The 16921-nt window shown below is 39.4% G+C and overlaps 1 protein-coding gene across 1 annotated transcript; it reads right to left on the bottom strand.

Annotated features, from left to right (window-relative positions):
* Positions 1-54: 54 nt before the first annotated feature.
* gpx7 (glutathione peroxidase 7) lies at positions 55-15851 on the bottom strand. The gene is made up of 3 exons (XM_034237321.1): positions 15655-15851; positions 4515-4776; positions 55-554 (listed from the first exon to the last, which is right to left on the bottom strand). Exons 1-3 carry the CDS (start codon positions 15784-15786, stop codon positions 391-393), a joined length of 558 nt encoding a protein of 185 aa, XP_034093212.1. The 5' UTR covers positions 15787-15851; the 3' UTR covers positions 55-390.
* Between the last annotated feature and the right edge of the window lie 1070 nt (positions 15852-16921).

Raw genomic sequence — 16921 nt, 5'->3', positions numbered from 1 at the left:
AATATTTGTGTTCTGAACATTTCCGTTCAATATAACATAGTGACAATAGCAAGGTTTCACTCATCACAGTTTAAGTTTATTCAACAAATCAGAATGAATACAACATCTAAAACATTATCAAGATGTCTAACAGAAAGGAGAGAAGTGATTTGGCTTAAGGCTGCAGCTTTAAATATCATCCATCTGATATGAAATGTGACATTAAATATAAAAACATAGTGGTGTTTCAGCAGTGCCTTCAGAAGGCACGTACAATTTGCTTTGGCCATGTTACTTGGATATAATGGAATATTCAAAGAAGATCCAAATCAACCAGCAAAATATCTCTTTGGTTCATGTACCAACGCATGTAAATCTAACCCACACACTAAAGGGTCATGTGACAGATGGCTAAAGCTCTTCCTTCTTCTTTAGGATTATCTGTCGCATCATTTCAGCTATTTTAGGTCGAATTTCTCGCACGGAAACTTTTGGTCCCCATGCATCCACCACTTTTCCGTCGACATCAATAAGATACTTCCAGAAATTCCAGTCAGGCTCCATTTCAGAAGACTCTGCAATGAATAAAAGCATTCACAATTTAAAACATTGTCTCTTTAACCACATTGTCATTTCTTAGCCTCAGCCTAAAGACTCTTCCTGCCCTTCTTCATAGTTTGTTTTCTATTCATTCCTTTTGTTTTAACAGATTTTTCTTGTCCTTTTTTACACATTTCAACAAAGCTTCTATAGGCAGATTTGACCACTTCCTTTTATTTTGATGTACTTATTTCTTCCTCCTCTTAATCTCCTCTAATTGTTTTACTTCCTGTTCCTTTTTCTGTTTGACATGTTTTGTTTGTCTTCTTTCCTCCCTGTTATTCTTTGCTTATATAGAGTGGTGCAGTGATGATGTATTTGTAATGCTGACCCGAAAGTTAGCATAGCAAGGATAATAAGCTATGTGGCTAACACACGTTTATGATACATCACAAGTTTCGATCAGCAAGATAAGCTCCACGTCACGGTCACCTCCAACGCTAGATCAAGTTCTTTTTATACATCCATGTTTCGTCAGTTTATTTAGTCACTTGTAAGCAGTTATAGTTGTTTTGACCTATATGTACATTCATGAGTGGGCTATAACTCCAGTACTTTATGTTGTTTAGCTTGTGTTAACCACAGACCTTATTTCAGGCCTCTAAGCCATGAACACATTCAGAAAGACGTTCACTTCGAGAAGAGGGAACCGGAAGTTGTAAAATGCTAAATCATTTCTGGGTTTTAGGACTCATTCCTGCACCTGTCTATATTTCTTAGTTCTCTCTATCTTAGTACTTTTAATGCTGTGTCATAGGCCTACATGTGATTCCTCTCGTTGATCGTTATTTTCCAGGTCGGACAACCCTCTCCTGTGGTAACTTGTGTAATATGGTTTTAGAAATGCTGAGTATAGAGAGAGAGAAGAGAGAGAGAGAGAGAGAGGAGAGAGAGAGAGAGAGAGAGAGAGAGAAGAGAGAGAGAGGAGAAGAGAGAGAGAGAGAGAGAGAGAGAGAGAAGAGAGGGAGAGAGAGAGAGAGAGAGAGAGATAGAGAGAGGAGAGAGACGGCCAACGTTACTTGTATTTTTGTTGTTAGCATCTGATTTGCTAGCTGCTCTAACAGATATAAGGAGCTGTTTCAACAACAAGGTGGGGGAGAGTCCTCTGCTGTCAGACTGAGAGAGATAACTACAGCTCAGGTAAGGTTAAGGACTCTGAGTGTTTAGATTAGTCTAAGACTCTAAGTTATCTCAGTGGGTCTCAAACGGTTTGGTCACCATTTATGTAAACACATATTTCCATTTGAGGGGGGAGTGAATAGTAAATTATGCAAGAATAAAAACAAAGAAATGTTAAATAAGTGAAAAAAGGTAAGATAAACTTTTAAAACTAGTTGAGAGCTAAAACTAGTCTTTGCTGCTGCCTCAAGAGGAGCAGGGGGAGAGAAGGGAGAGGGGGGAGACAAATGAGGCTGTTTCAGGATCCCAGACACACTCACAACTATAAATGAACCAACAATAAATAAATAAACAACTTTTAAAAATGAAATTATATTGGATATGGTATGTTATTGGTTATGGCCATGTTCTTATGATTTTATGATTATTGAAATGTATACAGTTCTGTTTCATATGGGTGTAGTCTCTTTATTTCCCCCTCAAAGTGCACCAGATTGATGCATTTAACTCCAAATAAAAAATAAAAATCTTACTGGGGCATGCCCCCGGACCCCCCTAGAGGATTTGAGGACCACCCCCAATTTTGTTCACATGGATAGGTTCCCAAATACATTTGCACATTTTTTTTAAATAGTAACCCATCTCCATATATGTTTATTATTGGGTAGTAGATTTAAAGGTCCCATGTCATGGCCATTTCTACTAAAATAGATTTATACTGTGCAATTTTCCAAACTCACATTGGTTTCTCATACAGCATCTCTGTAAGTATGTGTATTCACCGGTATTCACTCTCTGTCTTAAACGGCTTGTTGGAGCTCAACCCCCCCCCCTCCCTGTGAGCCCAGTGTGCTCTGATTGGTCGAGACGTTGCGAGGCTCGCTGCTCAGTGAGCTGGCTTACTGGTGTGGTTTCCGGGTCGGCGATACAGCGGGACAGCACGAAACTCATCCTGAGCACACACAAACACTCACAGCCGAAGTAAAAACAATACGTGTGGTAGGGCTGTGCAATTAATCGTATTTTAATCGCGATTACGATTATGGCTTGCGACGATTATGAAAACAGCATAATTGACAAAATACGATTATTTTGCTGGGTGCGCTTTCGCCCCTCCCTAAAAGCCCACTCGGCCACGTGGGAGTGACATGTGTTGTGAGTGTTCAGCGAGAGCGAAGATGTCAGAACAAGAGCAGCAACTCGTTAAAAAGAAGGGTAAAACTATTTCCACTATTTGCAAGTACTTTGCCATTACATTTCACATCGCTAAAGATATGTGCCCAGTTAGCAACCAGGGCTTTAAGAAACTTGTCAACACGTTGGACAAGCGTTACGCGATGCCGTCTCGGTATTATTTCAGCAGGTCTGCGCTGCCTGCACTATATGACAAATGCCGTGGGGAAGTTGAGAGAGATGTGGCTTCAGCTGACTACTTTGCTACCACGACAACAGACCTATGGTCTAGCCCAGGGGTGCCCAACCAGTCGATCGCGAGATGTGTCTAAAAATAGAACAACAATATTCTGTTTTATCGTTAATGTCCTTTAACATAATCTTCCTGTGCCAAAAGAATGCACTTGAACGCATCAAAGCTTTGTGATTGGCCGGCGTCACATGTGTCGGAGCGTGGCTGAGGGTCTTCAGTACAGGTGGCAATATTGTCACCTGCCTGCGCTCATCTCTGAAACCAGACCATGTAAACAGCCTTTGTGTTTCTTGCAAAACATCTTTAAGAGATGACATGAGCAGCCCTACCAGCATTTGCCATGGTGGCCTAAACATTTTTATTTGGTCTTAAATTGTAGTTCAACATTTATTTCCTGTTACTTCTGGACCATGACGGTTGGCCAGCCTTCAACGTTTAACTGAGTGGAATATGTTGAATATGTTTTACCAAAATGTTGGCTATATGTTAAGGAGTTTTCAGTAGGTTGTGACAGTGCACTGCATCATATTTGATTTAATTTATTTTGGTCTAATTTATTTTTATTTATCATATTAATAATATATGTTTAGTATGGTTTTGGAAGTGCGCTCCAACATATTTGTTCTTGTTTATTGGTAAAATATTATTTGTTTTAAAGTTCAATAAATGGTCAATGAATAATCGTCAAAATAATCGTGATATCAATTATTGACCCAAATAATCGTGATTATGATTTTTGCCATAATCGCACAGCCCTAACGTGTGGCTTGATATTGAGTAAGAAAAAGGTTTATAACGCTGTGAGCATGGGTCTGCGGAGAGCATTTCTCCGCGATCCCAACTCGTCTATTACCAACCAGGGAGCTCTATGCAAGTCAATGAGACTCCCTGTTAGTTGAAAATGTACGCTAAAGGTCCTGGTGTGTGAGGAGCTCAGCGGATTGGTCCATTTTGGTTCCGGGAACAAATGGAAGAAGAGAAATCTCCAACGAGGCGTTCTGGGGCAGCAAAGACAGGTCTTTTCTGTGTTAGAGTTTTACTCGGGTGTACTTTGAGGGTTTGTGACTCTGCAGACCGTTTACATGCAGAAAAACCTTCATAACACACAAGGGGACGGGTAATAACCGGAAAAGCATGACATGGGACCTTTAAACTACTATCACTATGGGCAGCAACGCTGTAAATATTCACAAATAAATCCAGCAAAAGGGCACAAAAAGAAACTGGTAGTGTCCTGGCTGGGTGTATAATTCCCGGCCTGACTTATTGTCCCAGTCCGGCCCTGGGTTCCACAGTTATTATAAACCTGGTTTTCTTTCAGGCTCAGCTGCTAAGTAAAGAAAATATATACATGTGATGCAAGAACAAACTCACACCACATCTCACTCACCGACGAGATATTTGTAGACATTGTTGGCTCCGGTTCCGACAACAGCTATCTTACTGAACAAGGGGAAGGAGACTCCGTAGACTCTGCGCACAAAGCTGTCGATGTCTTTGTCGCTCCCGGGCTCCTGCTGCCCAAACTGGTTACAGGGGAAGGCCAGAACATTGAAGTGATACGGCCCATAGTCCCTCTGGATCTGCTGCAGGTCTTTGTAGTGTTCCTCAGTGAAGCCACATTCACTGGCTACATTCACCACCAGGGACACCTAACACCACAGTAACAAAAAACAGTAACGGTCTTGTCACAAAATAACAAAAAACTGGGTTCCCAATCATACAGCTGATTACAAACTTAAAAGAGAGCAGGTGTGCAGAACATGCTCACATCATGTGTTAGTTTTGTTAGCTTGTGTTTACATAAGTGCAAAGAAATACAAAGTATATATTCTATTTTATATCAAACTGCTTTGTGCGGAGACTGTATCATTTAGTTTTTTCCAACATGCCATAAGAAATGGACTCCTGAGCGCTATAAAGTATCATCACGTACATGTTACACACGCACTCTTTTTATAGTCTACAATATTAATATATTTTTAGACGGGCCCTATTGTGCTTGTTGCAAATTTCCCTTACCGTCAAAATAAATATTGTCTTCTTTTCTTTTTTTAAAATAGTCTTAAAAAATGTTTTCATAATAGCACTATTTTTTGCTTCTTTTATAAAACGTATTCATCTCTCTTTGTCTATGTAAGCCCATTTACACAGAAGCAGATTCTGATAATATATCTGTCACAGGGGCTTAACAGTGAAGTGTCATGGATGGACCTGTGCACACAGAATAGAAACAGTTGAGTGTGTTAGTGCAAGTTAATAAGTGTCATATGTTTCAACTCCATGCTTCAGCTTACAGTCAATCACAAGAGCAGCTCAGAACTGTAAAAGCAAGCACATGCATTATTTTATTTGGACTACAGACTGACAGTTTGATCATCCCATCATCTGGTGCTGACATCTAGTGTTATCATGAATATCCTCATGAAGTTATGTGCATTACACAGAATATAATATACACAACCAAAACTATCAACAAAAACAACAAAAGTACACTCTATGCAGTGGCGACTCGTCATCAGAGATGGGGTCGTTAGTAATATATTACATATTACATATTACTTTTAAAAAAAGTAATATATTACACTACTTCGTTACTCTCTACATAAAGTAACTCGTTACTTTACTCGCAGGGCCGGCCCGCCCCTCCCTACAGGCAGATCACGCAGACTGCGGCGCACCTACAGTGTGCGCGCCACAGTTTTGCCTCTGCGAGACTCCACTTGCACCCCTAATTACTATTGCATTAAGGAAGACATAACACAAGTCTTTCTTTTTATATGCTCTAAAATAGGCTACCAGCCACACAACAAGCTAACAGTCTGTGAAACGTCAAGACACTAATGAATGAAACCAGTTCAAGACGCATTATTCTTATCATTCTTTATGAGCGCATAACGGTAAGGTATCTAATTACTTATGTATTTAGTATTCCATAACTTAGTAACAGAGATGGTCAAACTAAAGTGATAGAGACATGGCAGAATTCCTACAATGAAGCGGGACATTGAACTGTTCACCCGTAAGAGGGCGATCAACAAAAGAGAGCGAGCGGCCCCGTTGAGGGAGTTTACAGTAGGGGTGGGCGATACCACAAAATCTGGATTCGATCCGATACCAAGTATTTCAGGGCCAGTATCGCCGATACCGATATCGATACTTTTTTTAATGAAAAGCGTCTTATGTACTTTCATATAGGGGAGAGCTGCATGACATGATTTTTTAGCTGAAATCATCATTAATAGACTAAATCTGAATTCATTTTCATGAATAAAGACAGGACAGTTTTTATAGACAAATACACGTTTTACTTTTGCAAATTTAAAGTGCAAACATGAAAAATAACAATACAAAGTGGCCAAAGTAGCGAACTGTCTTCTTGCACACATCACAGTTCGCTACGTTTTAATGGCCAGTTGTGAAATTGCTCCACACAACGCTGCTCTTTCTCTCAGTCATCATGCGCGTGTGTGTGTGTTGCACTCGCGAGTCGCTGGCTGCTGCTGTCCTGCCCTGCTGGCTGCTGTCAGTCAGCTTGATAATCGGCGTTCAGGTAGGGAGCCTCGAGGAGAAGAGGACAGCAGTGGAGAGAGAAGAAAAGAGCATATACTTGTGTTCGTCTGCACATAGTTTTTTGAAGAAATTGACGAGTAGAGGAGACGAGAAAAAAAGTATAACAGTATCGATCCTATTGGCTCTAGTATCGATATTTTGAAACGTAACGTAATATCGGAGGTATCGATATTTTGGGATCGATCCGCCCACCCCTAGTTTACAGATGACTCATCCATCCGTTACTTTGTAACGCGTTACACCCAACTCTGCTCGTCATCAGGGGCAATTAAAATAATAATTCCAATAATATGCAAAAATATATATATCTTCAAATATATTTTAAGATCATGTTTAGTCATCTGATTTGTCTGTACATTGCTGTTTTAGTCTGCGATCTTCTGATTAGTGTCTACAGTGTGCCTATTGAGTCGCATTAAGCCGTGTTGAGCGATGTGGGCAAGCTCTGATCTAGCCCCTCTCTCTGCTGTCAAAATGAACGAGTACTGTAAAAACTACACTGCTAATGCTGAAGCATTACACTTATTGTTAAGTATTGCTTTGTGATGGTGCCCTTTACTCCATGTACTAAGGTGCATTACAATTAGGGTTGCCAGAAACTGACCATGATCAAAATCGATTATTCGGCAGCCCTGGCGAATAATAATCGATTATTCGATCGACCGATGAAGGGGTCGATCCCCCCCGCGGGAGAGAAAAATTCTGTTGTTTTCATTACTGGAACATGTTTAACAGTACAAACAACAAACATGCACGCATGTCATCACAACGACGTGGCCTTGAAGTGAAGTTGGTAATGGCCGGCTGTGCTGCGTCTTTCTCTGTAACCTCTTTGGCGTGCTTCGCACTCAAATGCGAACGCATTGTTGAGGTTGAGCTGTGATAGACCAAAGTCTTTTCGCAGAGCTTGCATTTAACTTCCTTTGGACTTGTAAGTTCGAAGTAGTTCCACGAGGAGGAACTCTTTTTACCTGCCGCTTTGTTCATCTTTAGTCGCACGTGTGAGGGAGAGGGGGGGTGGGGGCGGGGTCGGTGTGTAGCGTGCTGCAGCAGCAGTCTGCTCTGCACGCAGGCTTCCTCCAAGTTTACAGTAAAACAAACTGGTGGTGTGACCAATGGCCATTTACAATTATTAATACTATTACTATTATTAGCATTAGTCTATATTTTGGTTGAAACTAAGCCAGAAAAAAAAAATACATAAATAATAATAAAAAAATATATAAATAAAATCGATTTTTAAAAATAATATTCGATTATGGAGACTGTAACGAATATTCGAATAATCAAATAATCACTGGCATCCCTAATTACAATATGACATCCCCACGCTGTGTACGTAAATGTATGTGCTGACAGTGTTGCTCCGTGTTCTTCATTCACGGCTTCTCGCCCCCTCTATCGGAACCATGGATAGCCTACAGCTATTTGTTTACGTGTATAAAAAAGCACCAGAAGCTTATACACATCTAAGTTGTTCGTGCCCCACCAGTTTTGTACATATAAAAACGCCACTGATACTATGTATCTGTGTTGGAATTTAATTAGGTACTTACTCAAGTATTGTTCTTAAGTACAAGTATAATTTGTAGGTACTTACTATTATTTTCCTTTTAATGCTACCTTATACTTCTATTCCACTACATTTTGGAAGCCAATATTGTATTTTTTACTCCACTACATTTATCTTGTCACCTTACAGGTTCAGATAATATATATACCTAATACAAAAATAAAAATCAACAAATAATAATAAGTACACATTGACATCAGTATCGGTATAGATATGCAGTAGTAGGGCTGCTCGATTATGGCAAAAATCATAATCTCGATTATTTGGGTCAATAATTGAGATCACGATTATTAAAAACGATTATCCATTTAACAAAAAATGTGTAGTATGTTTTTAACAGTTGATCACCCTGAACTTTAAGTATAATTCAATTGAAAAACCAATAAAAAAATTATACTTTTTTTCCTTTTTTAAATAAATAATAATTAAAAAGAAAATGAAATAATCGTTTTATTTCGATTATGTTGTTTTCATAATCGTTGCAAGCCAAAATCGTAATTGCGATTAAAATACGATTAATTGAGCAGCCCTGCAGTAGCAGTATATAAAGTACTTCAAATTAGATTCACCTGTGATAGACACAATAGTGTACAGTATCAATAAGTGTAATGAAATATATCTGACGGTGTACTTTTAATTCTATTCTTGAGTATATTTTGATGCCAATACTTTTGTACTTTTACTTTCTAAATAGGATTTTTTTTAAATGCAGGACTCATACTTGTAAGAGTGTAATTTTTTGAATGTTCTTCTTTTGTTTTGGTATACAATCTGAGTACTTCTTCCACCACTGCTATTATTTGAAATACGGTATAGGTTCCTAGGTATGGTAATTGTGAGAATCTGTAAGTATCAGTTCATTTAACTGGGGACATTGGGCAGGGTAATCCTTCAAGTTTTTCACCGTTAATCTTCTTCCCTCCTGTTTTATTTATTTTGTATTCATTGATGTATTATGAAATAATTATTCATATTACAAACTTTAAGTATGGTGGCCGACAGGTGCAAAGAGCCCCATGCGGCGTTATTTGATTTGCAGTGTTTCGTTTGTAGAGCGCATTTAGTGTCCTAAATGCTTGATGACAAATTACTTTGACCTGCAGTCATATCTGCATACTTACATGCAAATACATCTAACAATCCGAACTCCGAAATGTGTATATGTTCGTTCAAATCATCAACGTTTTACCTTGTTTTGATATCTTGTTTTAACTGTTACTATATAGCCTAATGCATTTTTCATTTTTGTATTACCTTTTTTTAACCTTCTGTGAATCTGTACTGTCCTGTTTTTCACTCTGTTGCTGCTTTAAACTCCTGAATTTCACCAAGGGGATTAATAAAGATCTATTTTACCTCATTTATAGATAGATATCTATATGGCGCTGCCCTGTACTACAGCAAAAGTATTCTCCGTCGGGACTTCCTGCAACAACACCACGCTGTTATCGTGATTCTGATTGGCAAGAAGACATTATCAAAGATGTTCTATTGAGAAGACAATCAGTACGTGACAAAAGTTTTCAAAACCGTTTCTAGTCTTCGGTATTTCCAGACAAGTGGCTACTGAAATCAATCTTACTAACTGCTGTCTGTGCTATTCTCGGCGTGAGTTGGCGGACTTTATTTTGCTTACTTTAACATCATTTTTCATGGTGGGGCTAAGCCATTTCTTGGTATGGCTGTAGCCTACCCCAGTATACCCTGGTGCTGCCACTGGTGGGATGTATGGGGCGGGCCATTCTGCGCATGCGTTAAATATTTTAACGCAATTAATTCAAAAAATGTATTACCGCCGTTAACGCGATAATTTTTGACAGCATTAGTTTTTAGCCCTTGTAGCACGTTTGCACCTGTCGCCCACCGTTATAAAGTGTACCTTTGCTATTTATATCATGCCAAACATGGTGTTACGTCTTTTTTCAATTTGTTTCTCTGTAGTTTGGGAATAATATGCAAAGTATACTTTCACTATTTGTTGACACATTGTTCATCATCCTCTAGTCTTTCACACACACATATGGGTTTTGGGCCGAGGGCGACACCGTACTTCCGGTATCAACCATTTCACACGAGGTGCATACAGAATATCATAGTCGATTGCCTTAATCAATATAGTCAACTCTAAAATACCACATATATGCATTGGCATGATAATATTATTGTGACAAGTGGGGTATTCACCTGGTGTTTCCAGAAGATAGACGTAGATGCAGCCAAAATCGACCGAAGGCCACTTTTGAGGGTCGTAATTCCATACATTGTACATCCAACAACCCACACAGCTCTAGTTTACGCTGGTAACGACCTAGAGCACACCCCTCAAGTCCAGAGATGTAATCCGAAGACATGCAGCGATTTCTTCGGTCGTTAATTCAGAAAAAAAACTTAGTGCGCTCTGCCTGGCTACATAAGCTAGCTGTTTATATTAGCATTGCCAGGATTTTTGCACCTCCAGAAAAATGGCGTCTTTATAAAAAAATATATGGCGCGCGTTGCATTGTGGGTAGCTGTGACGTCACTGTGTGTGAAAGAAGTACAGTGGTTCCCAAACTTTTTGTGCCCAAGGCACACCAAAGGACAAGTAAAAATCTCAAGGCACACCTATTGTGCAAAATAGCCCTTATAACACGTGTTATCACTCATATCATGTAAAATATCTGTAAATGTGCATAATTATTTACTAATGCCAAATAAAATGTGACAAAGACAACTATATTACTCATGAAATATTTATTAACTAAATATTTCAGAAATTAATTTGAAACGTTATCAAATTAGGCTTCATCAAAGCAGCAACACACTCATTTAAACCAGACAGGTCACAACATTAAAAATGAGGCAAAGGAAACTCAGCAGAAATTCAGCACAGAGAACTGTCAATGCAAGGAAGCTGCATTGTCCATGGTCCTGAACTACAAATGATAAATGTAACATTTCAGCAATCAGCATTGAAACATGTGCTATTGTAAATATTTTTGCCGATTTACAAATTAGTGAGATACATGTGCCTGTCGGGGCGTGCAGAATTTTGTAATCCTTGGTGGCACTGAGGAGAGGGCCACTCGCTTGTCCTGTTCAACAGAGAGCCGTGGCCTCCTGTTGTTCTTGTAAATCAGAGTAGAGAACGCCAACTCCAGAGATGGGGTCGTTACTAAAAAAATGTAATATATTACATATTACTTTTTTTTTAAAAGTAATATATTACACTACTTCGTTACTATCTACATAAAGTAACTCGTTACTTTACTCGCCAAGCACGTACGAACTGCGCATGCGTGAGTGGCAATAACTGTCCTTACCAGCAGGCGGCGGTAGTGTGTATTTGTCATTCAAAACAGGCAACAACCGGAAGACAGAGAAGAAGAAAAGACTACGTGATATAAAAATGGATATAAACAAACAACAAATAGCGTGTGCGGTAGCTTCACATTAGCATGTGTTCTTTGCAGGTGTTTGTTGAGGTTTGACCATAGGGTTTGACGTGGTGTTTACAGCAGTGGATAACAGCTTCTGGCCTGGACACAGTTTGCACCTCACCGTCACATTCCTGTCTATTCTTCGGACGAACTCAAAATAATGGGCATACCTCCACCCCTCGAGAGTTATCGCTGACTCAGCCATGTTTATGCAGCACTGCACGTGGAGATGTGGATGCGCAAATCGCGCAGATTACGTACATATAAACCTACAAAGTACTGATATAGTAAATTAAAGAATAATTATTTCTGTGTAGTTGTATATTGCAATAATAACGTATGGCAGGGTTGCCAACTTTGGGTACCTGGCTGGAGTGAGATTTTGGTATCATGGGTTTGATTACACATATGCGCACAAAATCACTGCTATCGTGTCAGCAGCGGGACCTTAGCATATATATATATAGGATATATATACAATATATACAAATACACAATATTGGACGCAGACTATAAAGGGCACACAGTTTCATTCAGTAATGAAAGTCAAACACATGTTTGTTTCCACTGTTTTATTGTGTGCCTGTCGCGATAAGCAATTAATTGACTTATCGTACGATAAATAAAAATGAACTCGATAAATTTCCATTTACATGAGGATGTGACTAGCAGTTTGAAAGGATGTAGGCCCACTTGAATTACTGTTATATATTATCATTATGTCAGTGGTCTAAAATGGTCATACACCGGTGCTGACAATATTATCGTTTATCGCAATAATTTCCGGGAAAATGTATCCAACAAAATTAATTATCGTGAGAGGTCTATACATGAAACACACAAATCTACAGACTTACTCCAAACTGCCAAATATATTAATTAACACACTCTCACTCTCATATACTCTTTGACTCTATGTTGGCCTATAGTAGAACAATAAGCACCAGACTTTACTTTGTATCATTTCTACCGGATCTTAGATCTGCGCATGCGCAATACGGGTCGGTAGTATTTTTGTTGGGTTTTCCATGGTAGGGCTAACCCATACAGTGGTGGGGCTCAAGTCAGTATTTGCAATGTAATTACATACACGCTCCCCTTGACAGTGAAACGACACGCGTGAGGTTTAGATTATTTCCCTGTCTCAATCCAAATTGAACTGTATGAAATAAAAAGGCACATTTGTCTTGTAGTAAATAAAAAGAGCGACCTGGAGCCAATCCTGTAATTTCCCCACAAGTGAAAGAGTTGACATGCTGAAAACCCAACCCCTGCAGGAGGGTCTGGGGGGATTGTCCCCGAGGAGATTTTTTGAAATACTAACATAAAATACACATTCTGGTACTCTCTTGAGAAGAAAATAAATAAATCTATTACTACACGACATATTAAAAAAATGAATGCCATTTTAGTTTTTCGTTACTTTGTTCTGAAAGCTGAACCTGCTGCTCCTCAAAGAGAGAACAGGGAAGAGGCTGTGAATGACTTTACATTGTGGATAAGGGTGGATAGCCCCCATTGTTCTGTGTGTCAAAATGAAAGACAGCACACACACCTATCAATCATCAAACCGTGAGGTCTTATTTCATTACACGTAATGTTGTATCGATGTATAGAGATTTACTACAGCAAAAGTATTCTCCATCGGGACTTCCTGCAACAACACCACGCCGTTATCTTGATTCTGATTGGCCAGAAGACATTATCAAAGATGTTCTATTAAGAAGACGATCACTACGTGACAAAAGTTTTCAAAACCGTTTCTAGTCTTCGGTATTCTTGTTTTTGGCGTGAGAATAGTTTGGGCAGCGTGAGAGCGTGAGATTGAGAGTGAAAGCGTGTGTCACACGCCAGATGCGTGAGAGTTGGCAACCCTGATGTATGGTTGTCACAAAATCCCACGGCACACCCGGACTTGCCTCACGGCACACCAGTGTGCCGCGGCACACCGTTTGGGAACCACTGCTCTAGTATATGTTTTTTTATTTTCATTCATGTACAATTTTTCATTTAGACATTTTTAATATGAATTTAAAATAAACTCAGTTAGATGTAGTAATTTCCTATACAATTAGATAAGATAAACATGTATTGATCCTTAGTTATAAGCAGGGCTGCACATAACTGGTGCGCAGGTGCGCACCTCCGCCAAAAAAAGAGCACCGGGTCATTTGAAACAAAGTGCATTTGCGTACCAACATTGAGAAGGAGAGAGAGAAGAGAAAATAGAGGAGAGAGGAGAGATGAGAGAAGAGAGAGAGAGAGAGAGAGAGAGAGAGAGAGAGAGAGAGAGAGAGAGAGAGAGAGAGAGAGAGAGAGAGAGAGAGAAAGATATTTGCGAGTTGCATATGAACCATGATATGAACTCAGGGCCGGCCCGTAGCGCTGGCTAGATGTTCGCCTAGGGCGCCAGATCTGGGGAGGTGCTGCGCTGGCAGTTCTGGGAGGGAAAAAACATTTTGACCGTTGGGGCTCATCCTAATTTTTGGCCTTGATGTAACAATATTCACAATTAAGTAAATGTAATACCCTTTTCACCCCGGTTCCATTTGCCCTGTACGATGGGCGCTGTAAGTGATGAAAATGGGGGATGTTGGCTTATCTGGCGCCCGCAGCTCACAGACAAAATGCGAGTGAGCGAGGGAGAGAGGGAGGGTGGTACCAGCGCTGTTGTTATTATAATCTGGTGCCGTGCTAGCTGCTCTAACGGAGATAAGAAGAAGATGTTTCTACAATAATGTGGAGGGAGAGTCCTCTCCTGTCAGACTGAGAGGCTGATACTACAGCTCAGTGAGGTAAAGGACTCTTAGTCTAAATTCAAACGGTTTGGTCACAATTTATGTAAACACATATTTCCAAGGCACTCCTTTGTAATTATTGGGATAAGCAGGTTTTAAATCATTTCAATGTATACTATAGGACAGTAACCAAAAATATCCTTTAAAACTGGAGATAAAAAAAAAATGCATAAATAAATAAATGTTAAGGTAAAATAAGATATGAATGAACAACACAAATAAAATAAGTTACATTAATTTGTTATTGGCTATGGTAGGTTATTGGTTATGTTCACATACTTATTTGATTACATCCACTTGTCTAAGATGACAACAGAGACTTTCGACCCAAACCCAGCTGTTGACTTGTGGATGCAAGCAGCTAATCAGACTCAACCAGAGAGGAAGAAGTAGGCCTACATCATCAGCTACCATGTCTGACAGAGAGGAAGACAGTGAGGAGAACAGTCAGGAGGGTAGTGATGACAGCTTGTAGGATTACTGGTGGTGCTAATGTTGTCTTGTGTTGTGTTCACCTCTGCATGTGTGTTCTGTGTTCACCTCTGCATGTGTGTTCAGTGCCGTGTGTCTGGCAAATAAAGTCAAGACCCCCTCAAAAGTTACGGTTTATTTCATTTTAAGGATGAGCACCAAGCAACATCTCCAGGTGCTCCTTTGAGAACCAGGGCAAAAAAATTATGTGCACCCCTGGTTATAAGAGATGTAAATACTATAATTCCCACCAATTATTATGTCAATATTTGTATGATTTATTTGCTCTCATTTGTGTACGGGTATGTTTTGTATCATTTGATGAATCAGACAGTCTAAATTAAAAAAATCCACAGTAGTGACAGGAAATGTAATACGTCACTTCGTTGTAGGGAGATCATTAGAGATGATCCGGTTCACTTACTAATCCGTACCTGGAGTGAATGAAAGCTGTGTGGAGCTCTGCAGGCCTGTTGCCACGTAGGCTAGCGGGGCTACATGATGGGACATCCCGAGCAGACTGATCCGCTGAAGCAGTGTGTTAGTATCTAATAAAGAAATGCTTAGTGGGAAAAATAAAGAAAACATTCCCATGCAACATTCATTAACGCAACCGGTTGACATGCAGAGAGACCGTTAGAGCAAATACTTTACACAGTACCGATATAATATTGATCTTTTCAGAGCAAGACTTACCGAACCCCGGTATTTTTCCAGGGAGACTAACTTCCCCCTGCTGTTGACTACTTTAAATGTATAAAAGTCTTTCTGTTTGCTCTCAGTGAGGCTGAAAAGAGTCAGCAGCACGGCGAGCGCTCCGGGAAGCATCTTGTCAAACTGCAGTGCCAACACAACAACTTCTCCAAACTCCTGTTGCAGGGGTCTGTAGTGTCTGCTGGGGACCGTGGTCAAGTTACAGACCGGAAGTACACCACTTCCTGATCTGCTTCCGGCTGACTTTCAAAATAAAAGACTCGTTGAAGGATTTGTATTGGGCTCTTTTACACAAGGAGTCAATGGTTGCAGCCAGTGAACTGTAAAAAGAATTGTTGTTGTTTAAGTCAGAGAAAGTCTAACATTTTATAAAATATCATGACAAATGTCATTACAATGTAAGGGGGAATTTTTGTAAATAAAGTATGCACTTCACATAGATTTTTTCCAGTGATTTTTTTGTTGAATTACAACAATTTAAATATTGAATTAATACTTTAAATGTGCATTTTTGTGTAAAAAAAACAATCATTGGTGTTACTTTGTTTTTGAAGTGTCCCTGTATATTATGAAAAAGTACACTTTTTACTTTTGGCAAAGTATCTCAACATTATAAACTGATCATTGCATAATTCTTTTGAACTCTTATTTAGAAGGAGTGCTGAATAGAGAGAGCTGGAACTCTAACAAAAACGTTTCACTCGCAGCTTATTAGGCAAATGAAGGCATGCATGCCATGGCCTACTTTTTCTTCAGGGATAAAACAAATGGACACAAGCCAAAAATACGAAACAAAACCTAATCTCAACCACTCAGTGGCGGTTCTAGACCAATTTGACTAGGGGGGGCACTGGGGGCCAGTTATTTTCTGAGGGGGGCACAATAAATGCAGGACGAAAAAGAAGACAGTATGAAGTAATTGCGCATAAGAAAACAATGCAATACAGTTATTGGTATTTGTTTCAGTACACTTATTTATTTCAGATATATCTTATAGTTATTACTGTTAGCTTCAGCTTAAGTTATAGTACAATTTTTGCACTAACACCATATCATATTTATATACAAATAAAGGCAATGAAGAGTTACATCTCTACTTTACATCTACAATTACACGGATACAATAGTTTAAATCACCTTCAATTATCATGGTAGTCTCTCGAAACGTAGGTTTCAATCAGTCTTTCTTGGATGCAACAGACTCTGATGATCCAAGATGAAAAGTGTTTGTTTTTCGCACGCTTCAGCC

Source organism: Gymnodraco acuticeps, unplaced genomic scaffold, assembly GCF_902827175.1.
Source record: "Gymnodraco acuticeps unplaced genomic scaffold, fGymAcu1.1, whole genome shotgun sequence".
NCBI lineage: Eukaryota > Metazoa > Chordata > Actinopteri > Perciformes > Bathydraconidae > Gymnodraco > Gymnodraco acuticeps.
The sequence above is the reverse complement of the archived record's forward strand: the minus strand, read 5'-3'. Positions and strand labels throughout refer to the sequence as shown.

What these genes read in the sequence shown, in the direction of transcription:
- gpx7 (XM_034237321.1), bottom strand. Translation starts at nt 15,786, where the DNA reads ATGCTTCCCGGAGCGCTCGCCGTGCTGCTGACTCTTTTCAGCCTCACT. An exon ending in TGGAAAAATACCGGGGTTCG is followed by an intron (nt 4,777 to 15,654) that starts GTAAGTCTTGCT and finishes CTGTGGTGTTAG; the next exon opens with GTGTCCCTGGTGGTGAATGT. An exon ending in TGTCTACAAATATCTCGTCG is followed by an intron (nt 555 to 4,514) that starts GTGAGTGAGATG and finishes TATTCATTGCAG; the next exon opens with AGTCTTCTGAAATGGAGCCT.